The sequence below is a fragment of the Berghia stephanieae genome, chromosome 10, assembly GCF_034508935.2.
Source record: "Berghia stephanieae isolate SIO BIC M18660-M18661 chromosome 10, UCSD_Bste_1.3, whole genome shotgun sequence".
In the NCBI taxonomy this organism is placed as follows: domain Eukaryota; kingdom Metazoa; phylum Mollusca; class Gastropoda; order Nudibranchia; family Aeolidiidae; genus Berghia; species Berghia stephanieae.
The window spans coordinates 28,116,236-28,132,536 of NC_088369.1; the positions used below are offsets into that span (position 1 = coordinate 28,116,236).

The 16,301-nt window shown below is 39.8% G+C and overlaps 1 protein-coding gene across 2 annotated transcripts; it reads right to left on the reverse strand.

Annotated features, from left to right (window-relative positions):
- Window positions 1-1,667: 1,667 nt before the first annotated feature.
- Window positions 1,668-12,675, reverse strand: LOC144980919 (uncharacterized). 2 transcript variants are annotated; one of them, XM_078928838.1, is made up of 2 exons: window positions 12,317-12,675; window positions 1,668-10,613 (listed from the first exon to the last, which is right to left on the reverse strand). In XM_078928838.1, exons 1-2 carry the CDS (start codon window positions 12,327-12,329, stop codon window positions 5,668-5,670), a joined length of 4,959 nt encoding a protein of 1,652 aa, XP_078784964.1. In that variant the 5' UTR covers window positions 12,330-12,675; the 3' UTR covers window positions 1,668-5,667. The 2 variants fall into 2 exon arrangements, with proteins under 2 accessions (XP_078784964.1, XP_078784963.1); XM_078928837.1 differs by having other exon boundaries at window positions 12,077-12,510.
- Between the last annotated feature and the right edge of the window lie 3,626 nt (window positions 12,676-16,301).

Here is a 16,301-nt window from a genome sequence, read left to right on the forward strand (position 1 = left end):
ATCTCATTCCAAGACAAAGAGAGCATGTTGGAAAACAGATATAAGGGGATAGAAGACACAGTATGTACCCCCCTGCCCACTATGGGAGGTCAGGAACCCCACCCAGAACAAAGATGATTTACATGAAAAATAACATCTCCCAAAAACCTAACTATACATTTGACCGTTTCCCTCCCAGCAAGGGTATCAGATCGCAAGACAAAGACAGAAATATTGCAAACAGATACAGGGGGATAGAAGACACAGCAAGTGCCTCCCTTCCCACTAATAGGAAAAAAATAGTCTTCAACAGTCGTAATGTCACTTCCTTCCTAATGACGTATGGTAACTTAGTAACACTGGCTCTAAACTATCGGAACAATGGCGGACGCCGTATGAAATATTTCCCCGGCGAGCTTAAACGCGTATCCAGAGGGGGAAAAAAACCATCAATTTGATCATGTATTGACTTTTACACATTCTGATCACAAGGCATATGAAAAGGGAATGAAAAGTTCTAGCCAGCATGAAGAATAAAAAGTAATGATTTTCTTTGTTTAGAACCAAGATGGCCGCCGTTGCCGGGCGCGTGACATCAGACTATTGAATCCAATTTCAGTACATGGCATATAGATGATTTTTCAAGGAAAAAATATCTTTCCAAAATTATAAAATAGATGTAGGGGGTAGAAGACAGAAAGTACATTCCTGCCCGCTATCGGAGGTCAGGATCTCCACCCAGGTTCTAGTCTTTGATAGAGCAGGGTGTGATATTTGGAGAAGCTTTTGGTGCAGGACTGTGTCAAGATATTATGGTCAGTTTGTATTTCTTTGTCAAAAGATTTTATGACCCCATGCATAGTAAACATTAATTGGCTTTCACACGAATGTCCGCTTCTGAACCAATGTTGTAAAGGTGTTAATTTATGTTGGTTTCAATGTGTTTTATGATATGATAGCTTAATAGGATGTGCTCCAATATTTTACAACATGCTAACGATACAGGCCTGTAGTTTGCTACAACATATTTACTGCCTTTATTGAAAACCTTGCAATGTTCGCGTGTTTCCAATCATTTGGGAGGGTTCTAGAATTGAGGGACAAGTTAATGTTTTTGTTTTTAAGGTTTTACGGCGCTTGTAACACATTAAGGTCATATCAGCGCCAGTAAAAACGAACAAAATGGGGTAGTAAAAAGTTCTAGAATTACAATTAAAGCGCCCAAGAAAAGGTAAGAAGACAAAGGGGAATTGGTTTAAATAATAAAGAGATGTAGATTCCAAGAGCACACTATCAAAGTACCTAGTTTAAGATCACCTAAATGTCTCACCCAGACACAAGCACAGGTCTCCACTAAGAAGAATACTCTCAAATGTTTACAAATCATATATCATACGTAAACAAAACATAACAGAGATGATTTACGAGGAAGAAAATATCATATTTCAAAACTCTAACTATACATTTGACTGTCTCCCTCCCAGCTAGAGTATCCGGCCAGGGCCTGGACAAAATCAAGTAATTTCATTCCAAGACAAAGACAGAAAGCAAGTTGGAAAACAGATATAGGGGGATAGAAGACGCAGCAAGTACTACCCTACCCAAGGGACAGGTTAAATCAGGTCAGGAGCACCCGCAACCACACACACACCTGGTACTTTTTATTCATAATAACCAACAAAACGACATTTTGGTATTGATAATTCGTGTATTTAGCAAAGTCATAGACAATTTAAAAGTAACGTAAAAAGTATTTGTCTGTTATAAGAATTATTTTGTGCCTCATCGAATATTCTAATACAAATTAAAATGACTTTATGAATATACAATTAAAATTTTATTCTTAAAAAGATGAAATCGATATTTTTACAATTATTAAAACTGCATGCATTTGACTATATACCAATCTTCGAGCAGTTTGACAAAATAATTCAAAGTTCGAATTAAAAACAAATATACTTTAAAAACGTGTAAGTCAACTAAGGGAAAACGTTGCCTCAGAGGTGAACTTGTTGGCAGGTCTGATACTCGAACTTGTGTTTGTTTCTTTGTTTTTAGGGTTTTACGGCGCTTTCAACACATTAAGGTCATATCAGCGCCAGTAAAAAGAAGGACAATGGGTTAGTAAAAAGTTCTAAAATTACAATTAAGGTACCAAAAAAAAAAAAGGAAGACAAAGAGGAATTAGTGCATATAGGGAATAGATTTAGATTCCAAGAGCACACTATCAGTGTACTTAGTTTGAGGTCACCTAAATGTCTCATCCTGACACAAACATAGGTCCCCACTACGAGGAACACACTCAGACGTTTACAAATCCTATACGTAAAACAAAAATAATACAATGCATGACAGAGAGATGATATACCCCCCCCCCCCCCCCCCCCCAAAAAAAAAAAATCTCCCAAAACACAAACTAGACTTTTGACCGTTTCCTTCCCGGCCAGGGCCAGGACAAGACCAAATAATCTCATTCCAAGGCAAAGACATTTGTTTGTTTTTGTTTTTAAGGGTTTTACGGCACTTGCATCACATTAAGGTTATATCAGCGCCTGTAAAAACGAAGAAAATGGGGTAGTAAAAAGTTCTAGAATTACAATTAAAGCACCCAAGAAAAGGTAAGACAAAGGGGAATTGGTTCAAATAAGAAACGGGTGTAGGGTCTAGATTCCAAGAGCACACTGTCAAAATAGTTTGAGATCACTAAAAGTAAAGTCTCATCCAGAAACAAGCACACGTCCCTACTAAGAGGAATACACTCAAATGTTTTACAAATCATATATGTTTTTGTTTTTATATTTTTAAGGGTTTTACGGCGCTTGTTTGTTTTTGTTTTTAAGGGTTTTACGGCGCTTGCAACACATTAAGGTCATATCAGCGCCAGTAAAAAGGAAGAAAATAGGATAGTAAAAAGTTCTAGAATTACAATAAAGCATCAAGAAAAGGGAAGACAGGGGAATTGGTTCAAATAAGAAACAGGTGTAGATTCCAAAAGCACTCTATCAAAGTACTTAGATCACTAAAAGTCTCAGCCAGACACAAGCACAGGTCCCCGATAAGAGGAACACACTCAAATGTTTTACAAATCATATATAATATAAAGAAAGCATAATACAGTGCATAACAGAGAGATGATTTACAATGAAAAAAATGTCATCTCCCAAAACTAACTATACATTCGACTGTTTCCCTCTTAGCCAGGGGATCTGGCCAGGACCAGGACAAAACCAAGTAATCTCATTCCAAGACAAAGACGGAAAGCATGTTGGAAAACAGATATAAAGGGATAGAAGACACAGTATGTACCCCCCCCCCCCTGCTCACTAAGGGAGGTCATTTTTTGTTTGTTTGTTGCTTTAGGTCTCTTCCAACACAATTGAGGTTATATGAGAGACCGCTGAAACAAAAAAACAAGCAATCTAACAAAAATAACCTAAAGATATAAGCTAAATTATAAATAACCAAGAACAAACAGGCAGAAGATTTACAGAAAAAAAAATATCCCCTGTCAAAAATACAATCACAAACCAAAGAAGCAGGATAGGCTAGTAAAGAGAAGAAGAAACGACATCACTATCGGATCGTACACCCATGCGAACATCATAGGTATATGAAAGGGAGGTCAGGAACCCCGCCCAGAATCATATGTTAAAAAAACAGAGAGAGAGAGAGAGAGAGAGAGAGAGAGAGAGAGAGAGAGAGTGAGAGAGAGAGAGAGAGAGAGATGATTTACAAGGGAAAAAAATATCATCTCCCAAAACTATACATATACATTCGACTGTTTCCCTCCCAGCCAAGGACTCCGGCCAAGATCAGGACAAAACTATGCAATCTCATTCCAAGACAAAGACAGAATGCAAGTTGGAAAACAGATATACGGGGACAGAAGATACAGCATGTAGCTGCCTGCCCTCTATGGATGGTCAGGAAAAAGTAAAAGACTTCCAGGCATGAGCACAGGTCCACACTAAGAGGAATACACTCAAATGTTTACAAACCATTGAATATTTTTTAAAATAAATAAATAACAGAACACGACAGATATGACTTACAAGGAAAAAAATGTCATCTAACTATAGTTATACATTGGATAGTTTCCATCCCAGCCAGAGCGAGGACAAGTCAATCCCTTTCCAAGACAAAGATAGAAAGCAACTCGGACAACAGATATCGGATATAGAAGACGCAGTGTGACCTCTTGCCAACCATGGGAGGTCGAAGACTCCACCCAGCAAAAAGGAAAGGAAAATGGTTCAACAGCACACATATTGATTAGGTTTGCAGTTCATCTGTTCCTTCAACGGAGATCCTTATAGCTGAGAAGTAGAGCACTTGCCTCAAAAGCAAAGGCACCGATATCGATCCCGGGTGGAGTCGAGTTTGTTTTTGTTTTTCTCCGACTCCTCTTCCCATTCCATTCCCAGTTGATATCCAACAAACACTTAATTCCACGACATTTCCATCAATTCACCTATTGTGATTGTTTGTTTATAAAGGTTTTATGGCACTTGCAACCCATTTAGATCATACCAGCGCCAGTAAAAAGAAAGACAATTGGGTAATAAAAACATTCTAGATGTGCAATTAAAAGGACTTGAAGAAAAAGTAAGACAAAAGGAAATGGTTCAAATAGGGAATCAGATGTAGATTCCAAGAGCACTTGATCAGTTTGAGATTACCTAAATGTCTCACCCAGACACCAGCACAAGATCCCACTAAGAGGAATACACTCAAATGTTTACAAATCATGTGTTAAAATAAACAAATAACAGTTACATAAGAGAGATGATTTACAATGTAAAAATATAATCTCCCACAACTAACTATACATTCGACTGTTTCCCTCCCAGCCAAGAACTATGGTCAGGGTCAGGACAAAACTAAGTAATCTCATTCCAAGACAAAGGCAGAAAGCATGTTGGAAAACAGATACAGGAGGATATTGTTAGTTTGTTTTTGTTTTTAAGGGTTTTACGGCGCTTGCAACACATTTAGGTTATATCAGCGCCAGTGAAAAGGAAGAAAATGGGATAGTAAAAAGTTATAGAATTACAATAAAAGCACCCAAGAAAAAGTAAGACATAGGGGAACTGGGAACAAATAGGGATCAGATGTAGATTCCAAGAGCAGACCACCAATGCAGTTAGTTTGAGATCACCTAAAAGTCTCATCCAGACACAAGCACAGGTCCCATCTAAGAGGAATACACTCAAATGTTTACCAATCATTTAATATAATATGTAAACTCAAAATAATACAATGCATAACAGATTTACAAGGAAAAAAATATCATTTCCCAAAACTATAACTATACATTCGACTGCTTCCCTCCCAGCCAAGGAGCTCCGGCAAGGATCAGGACAAAACTAAGTAATCTCATTCCAAGACAATGACAGGAAACAATTGGGAAACGGGTATGGGGGGATAGAAGACACAGCATGTACCTCCCTGCCCACTATGGGAGGTCAGGATCCCCACCCAGATACAGGAGGATAGAAGACACAGTAAGTACTTCCCTGCTCGATATGGGAGATACCAGACTGGAGTAATTCATGACACTAATTGCCAGATTGGGGTGATTGATGACGCTGATTACTAGATTGGGCTGATTGATAACTATTACCGGATAAATGGGGATAATTAATTACGCTGATTGCCGGATTGGGATGATTGATGATGGTTGTCGGATTAGTTTGACTGATGACGATTTCTGGATGGGGGTGATTGATGACGCTGATTGTTGGATTGGGGTGATTGATGACGCTGATTTCTGGATTGGGGTGATTGATGACGCTGATTGTTGGATTGGGGTGATTGATGACGCTGATTGTTGGATTGGGGCGATTGATGACGCCGATTGTTGGATTGGGGTGATTGATGACGCTGATTGTTGGATTGGGGTGATTGATGACGCTGATTGTTGGATTGGGGTGATTGATGACGCTGATTGTTGGATTGGGGTGATTGATGACGCTGATTGTTGGATTGGAGTGATTGATGACGCTGGTTGTTGGATTGGGATGATTGATGACATTGGGGTGATTGATGACGCTGATTGCCGACTTGGGGTGACTGACGACGTTGATTGCTGGATTGGGGTGATTGATGACGCTGAATGTTGGATTGGGGTGATTGATGACGCCGATTGTTGGATTGGGGTGATTGATGACGCTGATTGTTGGATTGGGGTGATTGATGACGCTGATTGTTGGATTGGGGTGATTGATGACGCTGATTGTTGGATTGGAGTGATTGATGACGCTGATTGTTGGATTGGGGTGATTGATGACGCTGATTGTTGGATTGGAGTGATTGATGACGCTGATTGTTGGATTGGGATGATTGATGACATTGGGGTGATTGATGACGCTGATTGCTGACTTGGGGTGACTGACGACGTTGATTGCTGGATTGGGATGATTGAAAACGCTCATTTCTCGACTGCAATGATTGATGACATTCCCTATCTGACTGGAATGAGCGATGGCCCTCATTACCCGAATGAGTTGATCGTCGACTCGTATGGGAAGGTCCTTGACAACAATTAGTATCATTTTGGTTTAAATCAACACTGTTGCGTTGTCCAGATTCAAAATTCCTATAAGCTTGTTCATGTCGTGCGTTTTGTAACTGATCTGATAAAAGTTGCATTCGATTAAAAGTGCAACCGTTTTGTTCTTCAAATTCTCGAATTCTTTGTTCCCAGGTTTCAATCGCATCACCGAGCGCCTGTAATACAGAAGGAGGCGAAGGCGACCCGATTCTGAAGCTGGTGGAATCTTCGTGAAAGCAATGCTGTATAATATTCCCAAAGTTATGGTAACTTGTAAGACGATTGGCCGGAGTGGTTTCATCTATACCCGTGTCATCATATGCATTGTGTCTTTGCTCGGTTATTTCGTCTGTCCCAGCATGAGACACAACTCTATCTCCTTGACTGGTCGATTCGCCGTCAGTGCCACTTGTGTGCCTTTCTGATGATATCGGTTGTTGATTGGAGTTAGGTTCTTCACTAACCCGACTGAGGGACGAAGAGTTGGCAACATCTAATTGGTTTCGTACTACAGATGGTTGACTGAGTCCAGTTTGGTCACAGCGTGGATTGCTTGATCCATTGTCAGAGATATCCATTTCTTCCAAACGGTGGCTGAGCATGGATCTAGCAGGAATTGGATTGGATGGTCCCGTTATTGTATTACAAACAAATTCTTGCTGTTCATTCGCATCGGGCTGCTCTTCACTTTCTCGGGTTGACTCTTTTGTCCTATCACTAACATCTGCTAATGGAGGATGGCTAAATCTACAAGAATTTGACGATTGGTTTGATTGTTCTATTCCCGTAATGTTGAGCAAACCAGTTTCATCGGATTGCTGACGAGCATCACGCTTCTTGTCTGGTTCATTTGCTACACCATCCCCCGTCTCTTCTAACAACTGGCTGGGTCGGGACCGATCAGTTGTTTGACTGGATGACTTCGTTCTTGTGCCATCCGTACGTTCCGATTCTCCAGATTGCTGATAATTGTTAGATTGTTGAGTCCTTTGGCTATTTAGTGTACTTTCTTCAAGATTAGCTTGTATAAGTGCATCTGTTCGTCGAGATGGGTGCTGTGTTGAACGCACGGCTCCTGTTCCTTCAAGCCTGAAGTATCTTTCAGGTCTTCCCCGCCAATTCCTCTCTCTGTAAAATCGATTCATTTGATGAACTATTTTTCTCACTGATATCATGTAAAAGCCCGTGGTTCTGGTTTCTTCTGTATCAGAAACAGATGTCTCTCCGGATTCAGTTTCCGAGTCGGTTTCTCTCTCACACTCTGCATTATTGCCATGTTTCGGACACTCCGAATCTGTACATTGTCTACGACGAGGTAGTGATATTGGATATTGCTGCTCTCTAAAGGTCACTCTCCTTGACAGTTGTCTTTGCGCATTCAAATTAATTCCTCGCCGATTTAGACTTGTATTAGACAGCCAACTCGCCGATAGCCCTTTTACAGCCAAACTTGTCCCCACAGGTCTCAGTAAAAAAAATCTTGTATTTATCTGTTCTGCAAGTCTCCTGATAGTATCTGCATCTAGCTCCCTTGGTCGTAAAGGAAGAACATTTGGATGTGCAACAAGAAAATCAATGGCTATATCTCTAAGGGAGGGAACTTCTTCGAAATTGGAACTTTCTCTTATTTGCCTTTGACTGGCATTTACTGCAGGCCGTACAGGACGGCGGTACGGAGAATAATCCCTTGCTATTCGTGAGACCAAGCGCCTTAATTCGCGGTCAGACACTAAAGAATTTTCTCTACGTCGTCTTCTCTGACTACATAAATGTCTTTCTCGGTTGGGAAATGCAGGTGGTGTTTGTTCTAACTCTTCTGTTGGCTGCGGGCGGGGTTGTCTAAGTGTGTCAACTGGAAGTATAGACTGTGTTTGTCGCTCTTCTTGTTGCTGCTGTTGTTGCTGTTGAAGTTGTGAGCGACACGTAGGCTCTGTTTCTGTACCGATACATGGTTCATATGGAGGAATTTCACTCATTCTTACACGTGAGAACCATGCTCGGCGAAGATAATTATTGATTTTTTCACAAACGCGCACAAATGGACGCCCGGCAACTGCATGCTGCGTTATGATTGGTGAAGGAGGTGGTGATGTAAACTTTGCTGGGGTAGCGTTATTGTTTTTTCTTTTTATGTCATTTAAATTTGACAACTCTAGCTCTTGTCCATGTCCTCTGGGTAGTCTTCGGTTATGTAAGATACTAGTGTAGTGTGCAGTATTCCTGCAAATCTCTCGGACAAGTCTTTGTGTTTCAACTGGGTATTCTAAACGATTAACAAGCTCCCGAATAATTGGTACATAGATAGAATCTCTTGATCTTGGAATGTTTAAAGAACCTACGTAATTCGTTATGACACGATACGCCATATAACGAAGTAAGTCAATGGCACGTGTGTTTTCATCTGCAGTTAGAGCACGGTGAATTTGCCTATTGAATTGAATTTGGACCAGCCAAGGTGGACTTCGACCGCAGCGGAAGTGCCGGCTTAACTCATCAAATGGATTGGGGGGCAGCTGGTGACAGTTACCGTTATTTTGAAGTTCCCGGAAATGAACAATAGTTGCTAACCGAAACAGACTTTGCGTGTTAATGTCTGTCGCTTCAATATACGTATGGCAATAAAGACAAAGAGGATCTAAAAACTGATTACGGAACAGTCTTGGTTGGTTTGATCTCAGTGACTGTCGATCGTTTTCAGAGTTACTCTGTCCCCGAGAGATGCAAGGTTGTTGTGCATCGATATCATGCCCAGATGAACGACGACTAGCTGCCGATTGACTGGAAGATTGTGATAATTGCGATAAACCTTCGTGATAATTCGTTGTTCGTGGAAGTGACCCCCCTGTTACAGAATTATCTTCCCTGACGGGAGCTCTAACATGCATACTGTCAGTAGGGCGTGTTGAGTTTGACGAACTCGTCTGGCCTGTTGAGTTCGATGTTGCACTTGAAAATCTAACTCGGGGTGTTGACGAACCAGTCCCATGTGTTGAGCTTAACGAGGGAGTGGCTGAATTCGCTTGATATCTACGATGCAAAGAATTTGATTGCAAGGGGTACCTTATCCTCGAAATCCTTGGATCGAGCCATGCCCGAAATCCAACAATCTGGGATCGGCGAGTCGAATTATTTCTTGTGGCTGGGAATGAATTTACTTCGGCAGTTGTAGAATTAGTCGTATTTGTGGACTGTAGATTTGTATGGTTTATTGGATTGGGCGAATGGCCTCGACTTGTTTCGGGGTCATTTATAACCCGTTGAGAGGAGCTTTCTTCCCCTGTAGAATGGTCACCCACACCATTCGTGCCATTACTTTGGGGAGGTGAATCAGGCTGGGTCGAGACATCACCAGCCGGATGACGTCTTCTGCGAGTTGGCCTTACGGGCCGGATTGGAGACCCCGCACTTTCTGATGAATTCGTTTGTGGAACGGTATGGTCTATTACTATATAGGATGGAAGTTTAACCATACGTAAATATAGTGGAGAGTCATCACTTTGTGGTGGACTCGAACGGCATCTATTTCGAGGTGGGCTTATTGGTTGCGTCATAGAGTCGGTGCCATCATGCTTTCGGTCTGTGGGACTAGATTGTGTTACTGCACGAGATTGTGTAGGAGTGTTTTCTGAACTCTGTGTTCCATTAGACCGAGGTGGAGAATTGGGGTCAGGACATGAATTAGATGATTGTGAAGAACCAAAATTATCCCTACGAAAGGGTTCACGGACAGCGGGTATACGTCTCAGAGGAGCTTTGGAACAGAAAACAGTTGATACGTCTTGATCTCGTCTCGATATGTCATCCTTGGATTCAATTTCAGTAAACGAATCAGACAAATTCTGTTCATCGGATTGTACCGGTAAATTTTGTGGATTTGTTTGTTCTTGAGGCGTTTGTGGCATTTGACGATCACAAGTGTCATCAAATTGGCCTCCTTCCCTCTCTTCATCCGAAGAAAAATCAGTGTCTGAGTTACCACCTTCATTCTCATCCTCTTCCCCACCTTCATTTGAACTGGATGACCGCCATCGTTTCCTGACCGGCCCTTCCTCGTGTCCAGGATTGTTTGGTGGCGGATGGCCTAAGAAAAAATATAATCAAATGAGATGACATAGTCTAATAATCTAGTGGATATTGCGCTATGTAAAGCTCATTAAAAAAACAAAAACAAAAAAAAATTATTATCAAAATAACGAATTCTGAAACCAAAAAAAAAAAACTAACATTTTTTTCAATTTGGCGAGAAATCTACACAACTTAATAAAACCCGATGCCCCTCATCTCATCATAAAGCCATTAACCCGATGCCCATCATCTCATAAAGCCATTAAAACCCGAGGCTTCAGTGTTAGAGGGATGATCAATAAGGAATCAGAAGAGGTTAAAAAAAGATCCGACATTTATTGAACGAAATGGTATTGGTCAGTACTACTGGCCACCGGCGCTGTCCAAAGCTTGAACTCTACTCAAGTCCACTACAAAACTCATTCTTTGACCACCTCAACTGATTTGAAGATGAGAGAGAGAGAGAGAGAGAGAGAGAGGGAGAGAGAGAGGGAGAGAGAGAGAGAGGGGGGGGGGGGAAGGAAGGGGGGGGCAGAGTTAATGATCCTGCGTGGATGGGGTTTGAGGTATAAGTGCGCAATCGGATTCAAAAGTCTGATGTTAAGTCTGCCCAGCAACGAGCAGCTTGGTTCTAAACAAAGAAAATCGGTACTTTTTATTCTTGCTGGCTAGAACTTTTTCACATGTCATGTGATCAGAATGTATAAAAGTCGATATTGCAAGTGATGACAAATGTTTCATCAGGTTATAGTATCTTTATGAGAGATATCCAACGAATAATAATTTTTAAAATCCCCTCCTTAGGCGTTCTGTGAAACAACAGAAGTCCTTCCGGCTTGTCTGTATTCGCTCACTTATACAAAACTCAAACCCAACCCATGCAAGAACATAAACTCTGCCATATCCCTCCCTCCCTCCCCCCCCCCCCCCCCCCCCTCTCTCTCTCTCTCTCACTCTCTCTCTCTCTCTCTCTCTCTCTCTCTCTCTCTCTCATCTTCAATTCAGGGGGGCGTGGTGTGTGTGTTTAAAGGGGGGGGGGGGGGGGGGGGGGGGGGGGGGGGGTGTGAGGACAAGAACTTCTAATGGTGCTCACACTATTATGTTGTGATGATCGACCCAATGCACCACTTACAGACAGCAAACATAATATGTAATAATAATAATAAATGAGCTTTTATATAGCGCAATATCCACTAAATATGCTCAAAGCGCTTTACAAGGGGTCCCTGGTCAACAGCAACATTTAACATGTAGGACGGGACATGACGCCTGTTAGGCGATATTACAATTTTTCGGACAAAGATAACGCTGTTAACGGCCAGGTACTCATTTTACACCTGAGTACGGTGAGAGAATGTGAGTAAAGAGCCTTTTCCAAGGGCTCAACTATGCGCCGAGAGCGAGGCTCGAACCCAGGACCTTTCCATCCGAAAGCGAGTGTCATACCACTAGACCACATAGCCGCATGTAGTTGCTCACCTTGAGTTAAAGTTTGCAATCCAGAGAGAGAAAAAACTGCACTAGTAGATATCATTGAATTAAAATTTCCTTCGAATCGTAAAGCCAGGGAAAGGGACCATGGAGATTGTTAAAAACCTTTCAATCAGTAATGGTAGAGAGATCATGAAAAACAAGAGTTCAACTTTATTATGTAAAACAAAAAAAAAAAAAAGAAGGAAAAGTTGCGTTACTTTTGCACATGAATCTCGCTTCACTTACCATTTTCACTCATCCTTGAATATTTAGAAAATAAGAAATAAATAATAAATATAATAAAAGCGTTCACTTTCTCAAAATATTTAAAATCTTGTTAAAATATTTGTCGAGTGATAGTTTTAAAAGCAATGCAGTGTTCTATTATACAATGAAATCAGAAAGAAGTTTAACTGATTACAATGAACCGTGCTATGTTTATCTTTTCTTTAAGAAATTTAAGACTAAGGCAAATGTTTTCTAGAAATTAGCGCAAAATTTAGATGATAATTTTACGAAATACTTTTGAGCCAGATTCAGTTCTTGAAACAAATGAAAAACTAGGAGCTAAACTAACATAAAGTTCAATAGATAATCACATCACTAACATACGGTTGGTAATTTGTCCAACCTGGTAACAGGACCCATTTGTTGTGAGCAAAGTTCATTAACTCAATTTTCATGGGGAAAACGGCGTTGTTGATTATCGACAAGTGACACAAACTTTCCGCCAATAGTCTAACTTGAACTGTTGTTGTTAAGAATACACAATCTCACCACCACACACAAACACACATAAACACGCGCGCGCACTCACACACACACACACACACACACACACACACATTGTGTAGCTATGTGGTTCCAGTGATATAGATAGTGTGCGCTTAGCTAAGAAGCTAACAATATTGCCATCCGGAGGGATAATGGACCAACACACAAAACTGTGTATAACCTTAAACGTTTATAGTCTGGTTAATACACGTTAGTGAGAATTCCTCATAAATGCGGATGGCAAAAAAACAATCACAAAGACCTAAGTGACATCAACTTCAATCTATCTATACATTTTTAAAAAATTCAGTTTTTATATAGCGCAATATCCACTAAACGTGCTCAAAACGCTTTACAAGGGATCCCTGGCCAGCAGCAACATTCAGCATGTAGGACGGGACATGACGCCTGTTAGGCGATATTACAATTTTTTCGGAAAGAGACAACGCTGTTAACGGCCAGGTACTCATTTTACACCCTAAGTACGGTGAGAGAATGTGAGTAAAGAGCATTCTCCAAGGACTCTACTATGCGCCGAGCGAGGCTCGAACCCAGGACCTTCCGACCCGAAAGCGAGTGTCATACCACAAGACCACATGGCCACACAAATATGACATATGACACTCGCCTTCGGACCGGAAGGTCCAAGGTTCGAGTCCCGCTCTGAGCGACGCATAATTGAGTCCTTGAAAAGCCTCTTTACTCGATTTTCTCTCATCGTACTCAGATGTAAAATGAGTACGTGGCTGTTAACAGATTTGTCTCTGTCGAAAAAGAAATGGTAATATCACCTTAAGCTGTAAATTGAGTGCATTCAATTTCCTCCCCGTTCGTGAATAATTAGTGTGTCATAGCGTAGCCATTGTTAACTTATAGATAATATGCGCTTGGCTAAGAAGTTCATAACATTGCCATCCGGAAGTATAATGGACCAACACACAAAACTGTGTATCCTTTCTTTAAAAAATATAGCATTGTGGAGAAAATTGTGCTTATTTGAGTCAATAAAAAAATTATACGGCGCACAACTCTACTGAAAGATTTGAAAATTAGAAATGTATTTTTTACAGATAGATAAACAGATAACTTGATTTCCTTTTATAATTTAAAGTCAGTTTGAAAGTTCGTTGTGTCACACAGATATCATAAAATACGTACCGACGACACTAACACTCTCAAAAACAACCAATTTCGTCACTGTAAAAAGTTGTCAGTTTGGCGTTTTTACGACAGGAAGAACAACCAAAATTTGACTGATGGATTTTGACCATTGTTTTGATTTTCAGCCGCCATTTTGATTTGTGAAGTATTGAAAGGTAGTGCAAAGCAGTCCGAGGGCCTTTTTTACTATTAGGGTTAGCTCGAGATCGAAGGATTTTTTTTTCTATTAGAATTAGTCATAAGTCTTCGTAAAGGTGCTAGGGTGTTTGTTTTTCCATAAGTTAAGTAAAGGGGAGACATTCCGAAAACTCCTACATCCCCAGTATTCTTTAAATTTGTATTTTCACCATTGATCTTTTGCCAGGCGTTTATTTATTCAATTTGTCATCATTTTTTTTATTAAGGTTAGCTCGAGATCGGATGATTTTTTTTCTATTAGGATTAGTCATAAGTCTTAGTAAAGGTGCTAGGATGTTTGTTTTTCCATATGTTAAGTAAAAGGGAGACATTCCGAAAGCTCCTACATCCCCAGTATAATGTATTCACTTAATGTAAATGTTGCTGCTCGAAGCTCGAAGAAATAAATAGCAATATGAAATTGAATGTAAGCTTCAATTTAATAAAAAAACAGATCAAATGAACGTTTCGGGTTTCCCCTTTATCAACAAAAAAGGATGAATGAAACACAACAGATGAATGAGATAATGTGGTAGTGGCGTAGTTAAGATGAATAAACAAAACATTGGTTGGCAGGAAATTAGAAATTTCCTTTGTAAGGAAGCACGAATTAAATTAGAATGCTAGATATTTCTAAAAGGTGCGCAATTAATTAAGTGAATAGAGGGGAGGCGGGGAGGAACTGTGTTAATGCAGTTTAGAAAGTGAAATATAAAAACGTGTAAACTGTTGTTGGAAGATAAATACAGTGGAATTGAAAATTCTTTCTTTAAAAAATATAGTCTAGCCTTGTGGAAAACATTGTGCCATTTGAGTCAATAAAAAAAAGTAAACGGCGCACAACTCTACTGAAAGATTTGAAAATTAGAAATGTATTTATTTTACAGGTAGATGAACAGATAATTTGATTTCCTTTCATAATTTAAAGTCAGTTTGAAAGTTCGTTGAGTCAAACCGATATCATGAAATATGTACCGACGACACTAACACTCTCAACAACAACCAATTTCGACACTGTAAAAAGTTGTCAGTTTGGCGTTTTTACGCAAATCGTCGCATTGGAAATAATATATTCAATTAATTACTTTAAGGATTTCAGATCTATACTAAGTTTTCAACAGTTTTCATCTATTTATGACATCAAGTATTATTATTGCCCCTTTGATGCTTTCAATGTGATGGTTTCGGGTGGATAATACCCAGGTTTAACTTCTTTGATAATAAATTAAAAAAAAAATCTAAAAAATCGAAATTTAAGACAAGAAAATAGAAGTTGCATTGAAGTAAATTAAGGTTTTAGAAAGACCTTATAAAATGTTATGAATAGTCAGGTGACTCCGTAGCGCAGTGGATAAGCTGTCAGACTCTAACCTTGAAAGTAGTGGGTTCAATCCCATTGTTCGACATTTAAAAAAAAAGTTTACTTTATTGAGAAAGACATCATTTTCGTTGTTATAGTTACTGGACATATATTTAAAACCTTAAATTAATCTATTATTATTTATTATTATATTAAAAAAAAAACATCGGTACCATTCAATGTGTTATCGACGCGCTTTTATATGTAAACGTCGATCGTTATCATTTTATAATATTTTATCATTATCATCAGTGTATTCGTTTACCGCGTCTTTGTCATTTTATTGGGTTTTATAATCTTTTTTTTTTCTTCTTCTTCTTTTTTTTTGTTTTGTTTTTGTTGTTTTTCAAAAAACTTCCTGTCCCATCATTGTTTATATCTATTTACCTTATCTACGCCATTCACACTACACATCTCTCATTCGTTCTTAGTATCTTATTCGTCGTGTTTTGTTGATAAAGGGGAAATCAGAAACGTCCACAGTATGTCTTCGTCTATTAAATTGAGGCTTACAATTCAACACTTATCGTTATGTTTTCCTTCGAGCTTCAAGCAGCAACATTTTCATTAATCAACCAGCAGCGCCAACGGAGGTGCATAAAAATGGTGCGGTTTTGTACACCTCCAGTGGAGGTGCATAAAAATGGTGCCGAACGCCACCAAACATGATCACCAGAGTACTGTACTGTAAGGTAAGTTCTCGATCCCAGGATCGTCTTTCAACTCTGCTCACGTCTGCTACTTCAGGTTTATTTTCGC

Excerpts from the sequence above, each read along its gene's own strand:
- LOC144980919 (XM_078928837.1), bottom strand. The coding sequence starts at position 12,131 with ATGATATCTACTAGTGCAGTTTTTTCTCTCTCTGGATTGCAAACTTTA. Across the intron at positions 10,614-12,076 it reads ATTGCAAACTTTAACTCAAG|GCCATCCGCCACCAAACAAT; the intron begins GTGAGCAACTAC and ends ATTTTTTCTTAG.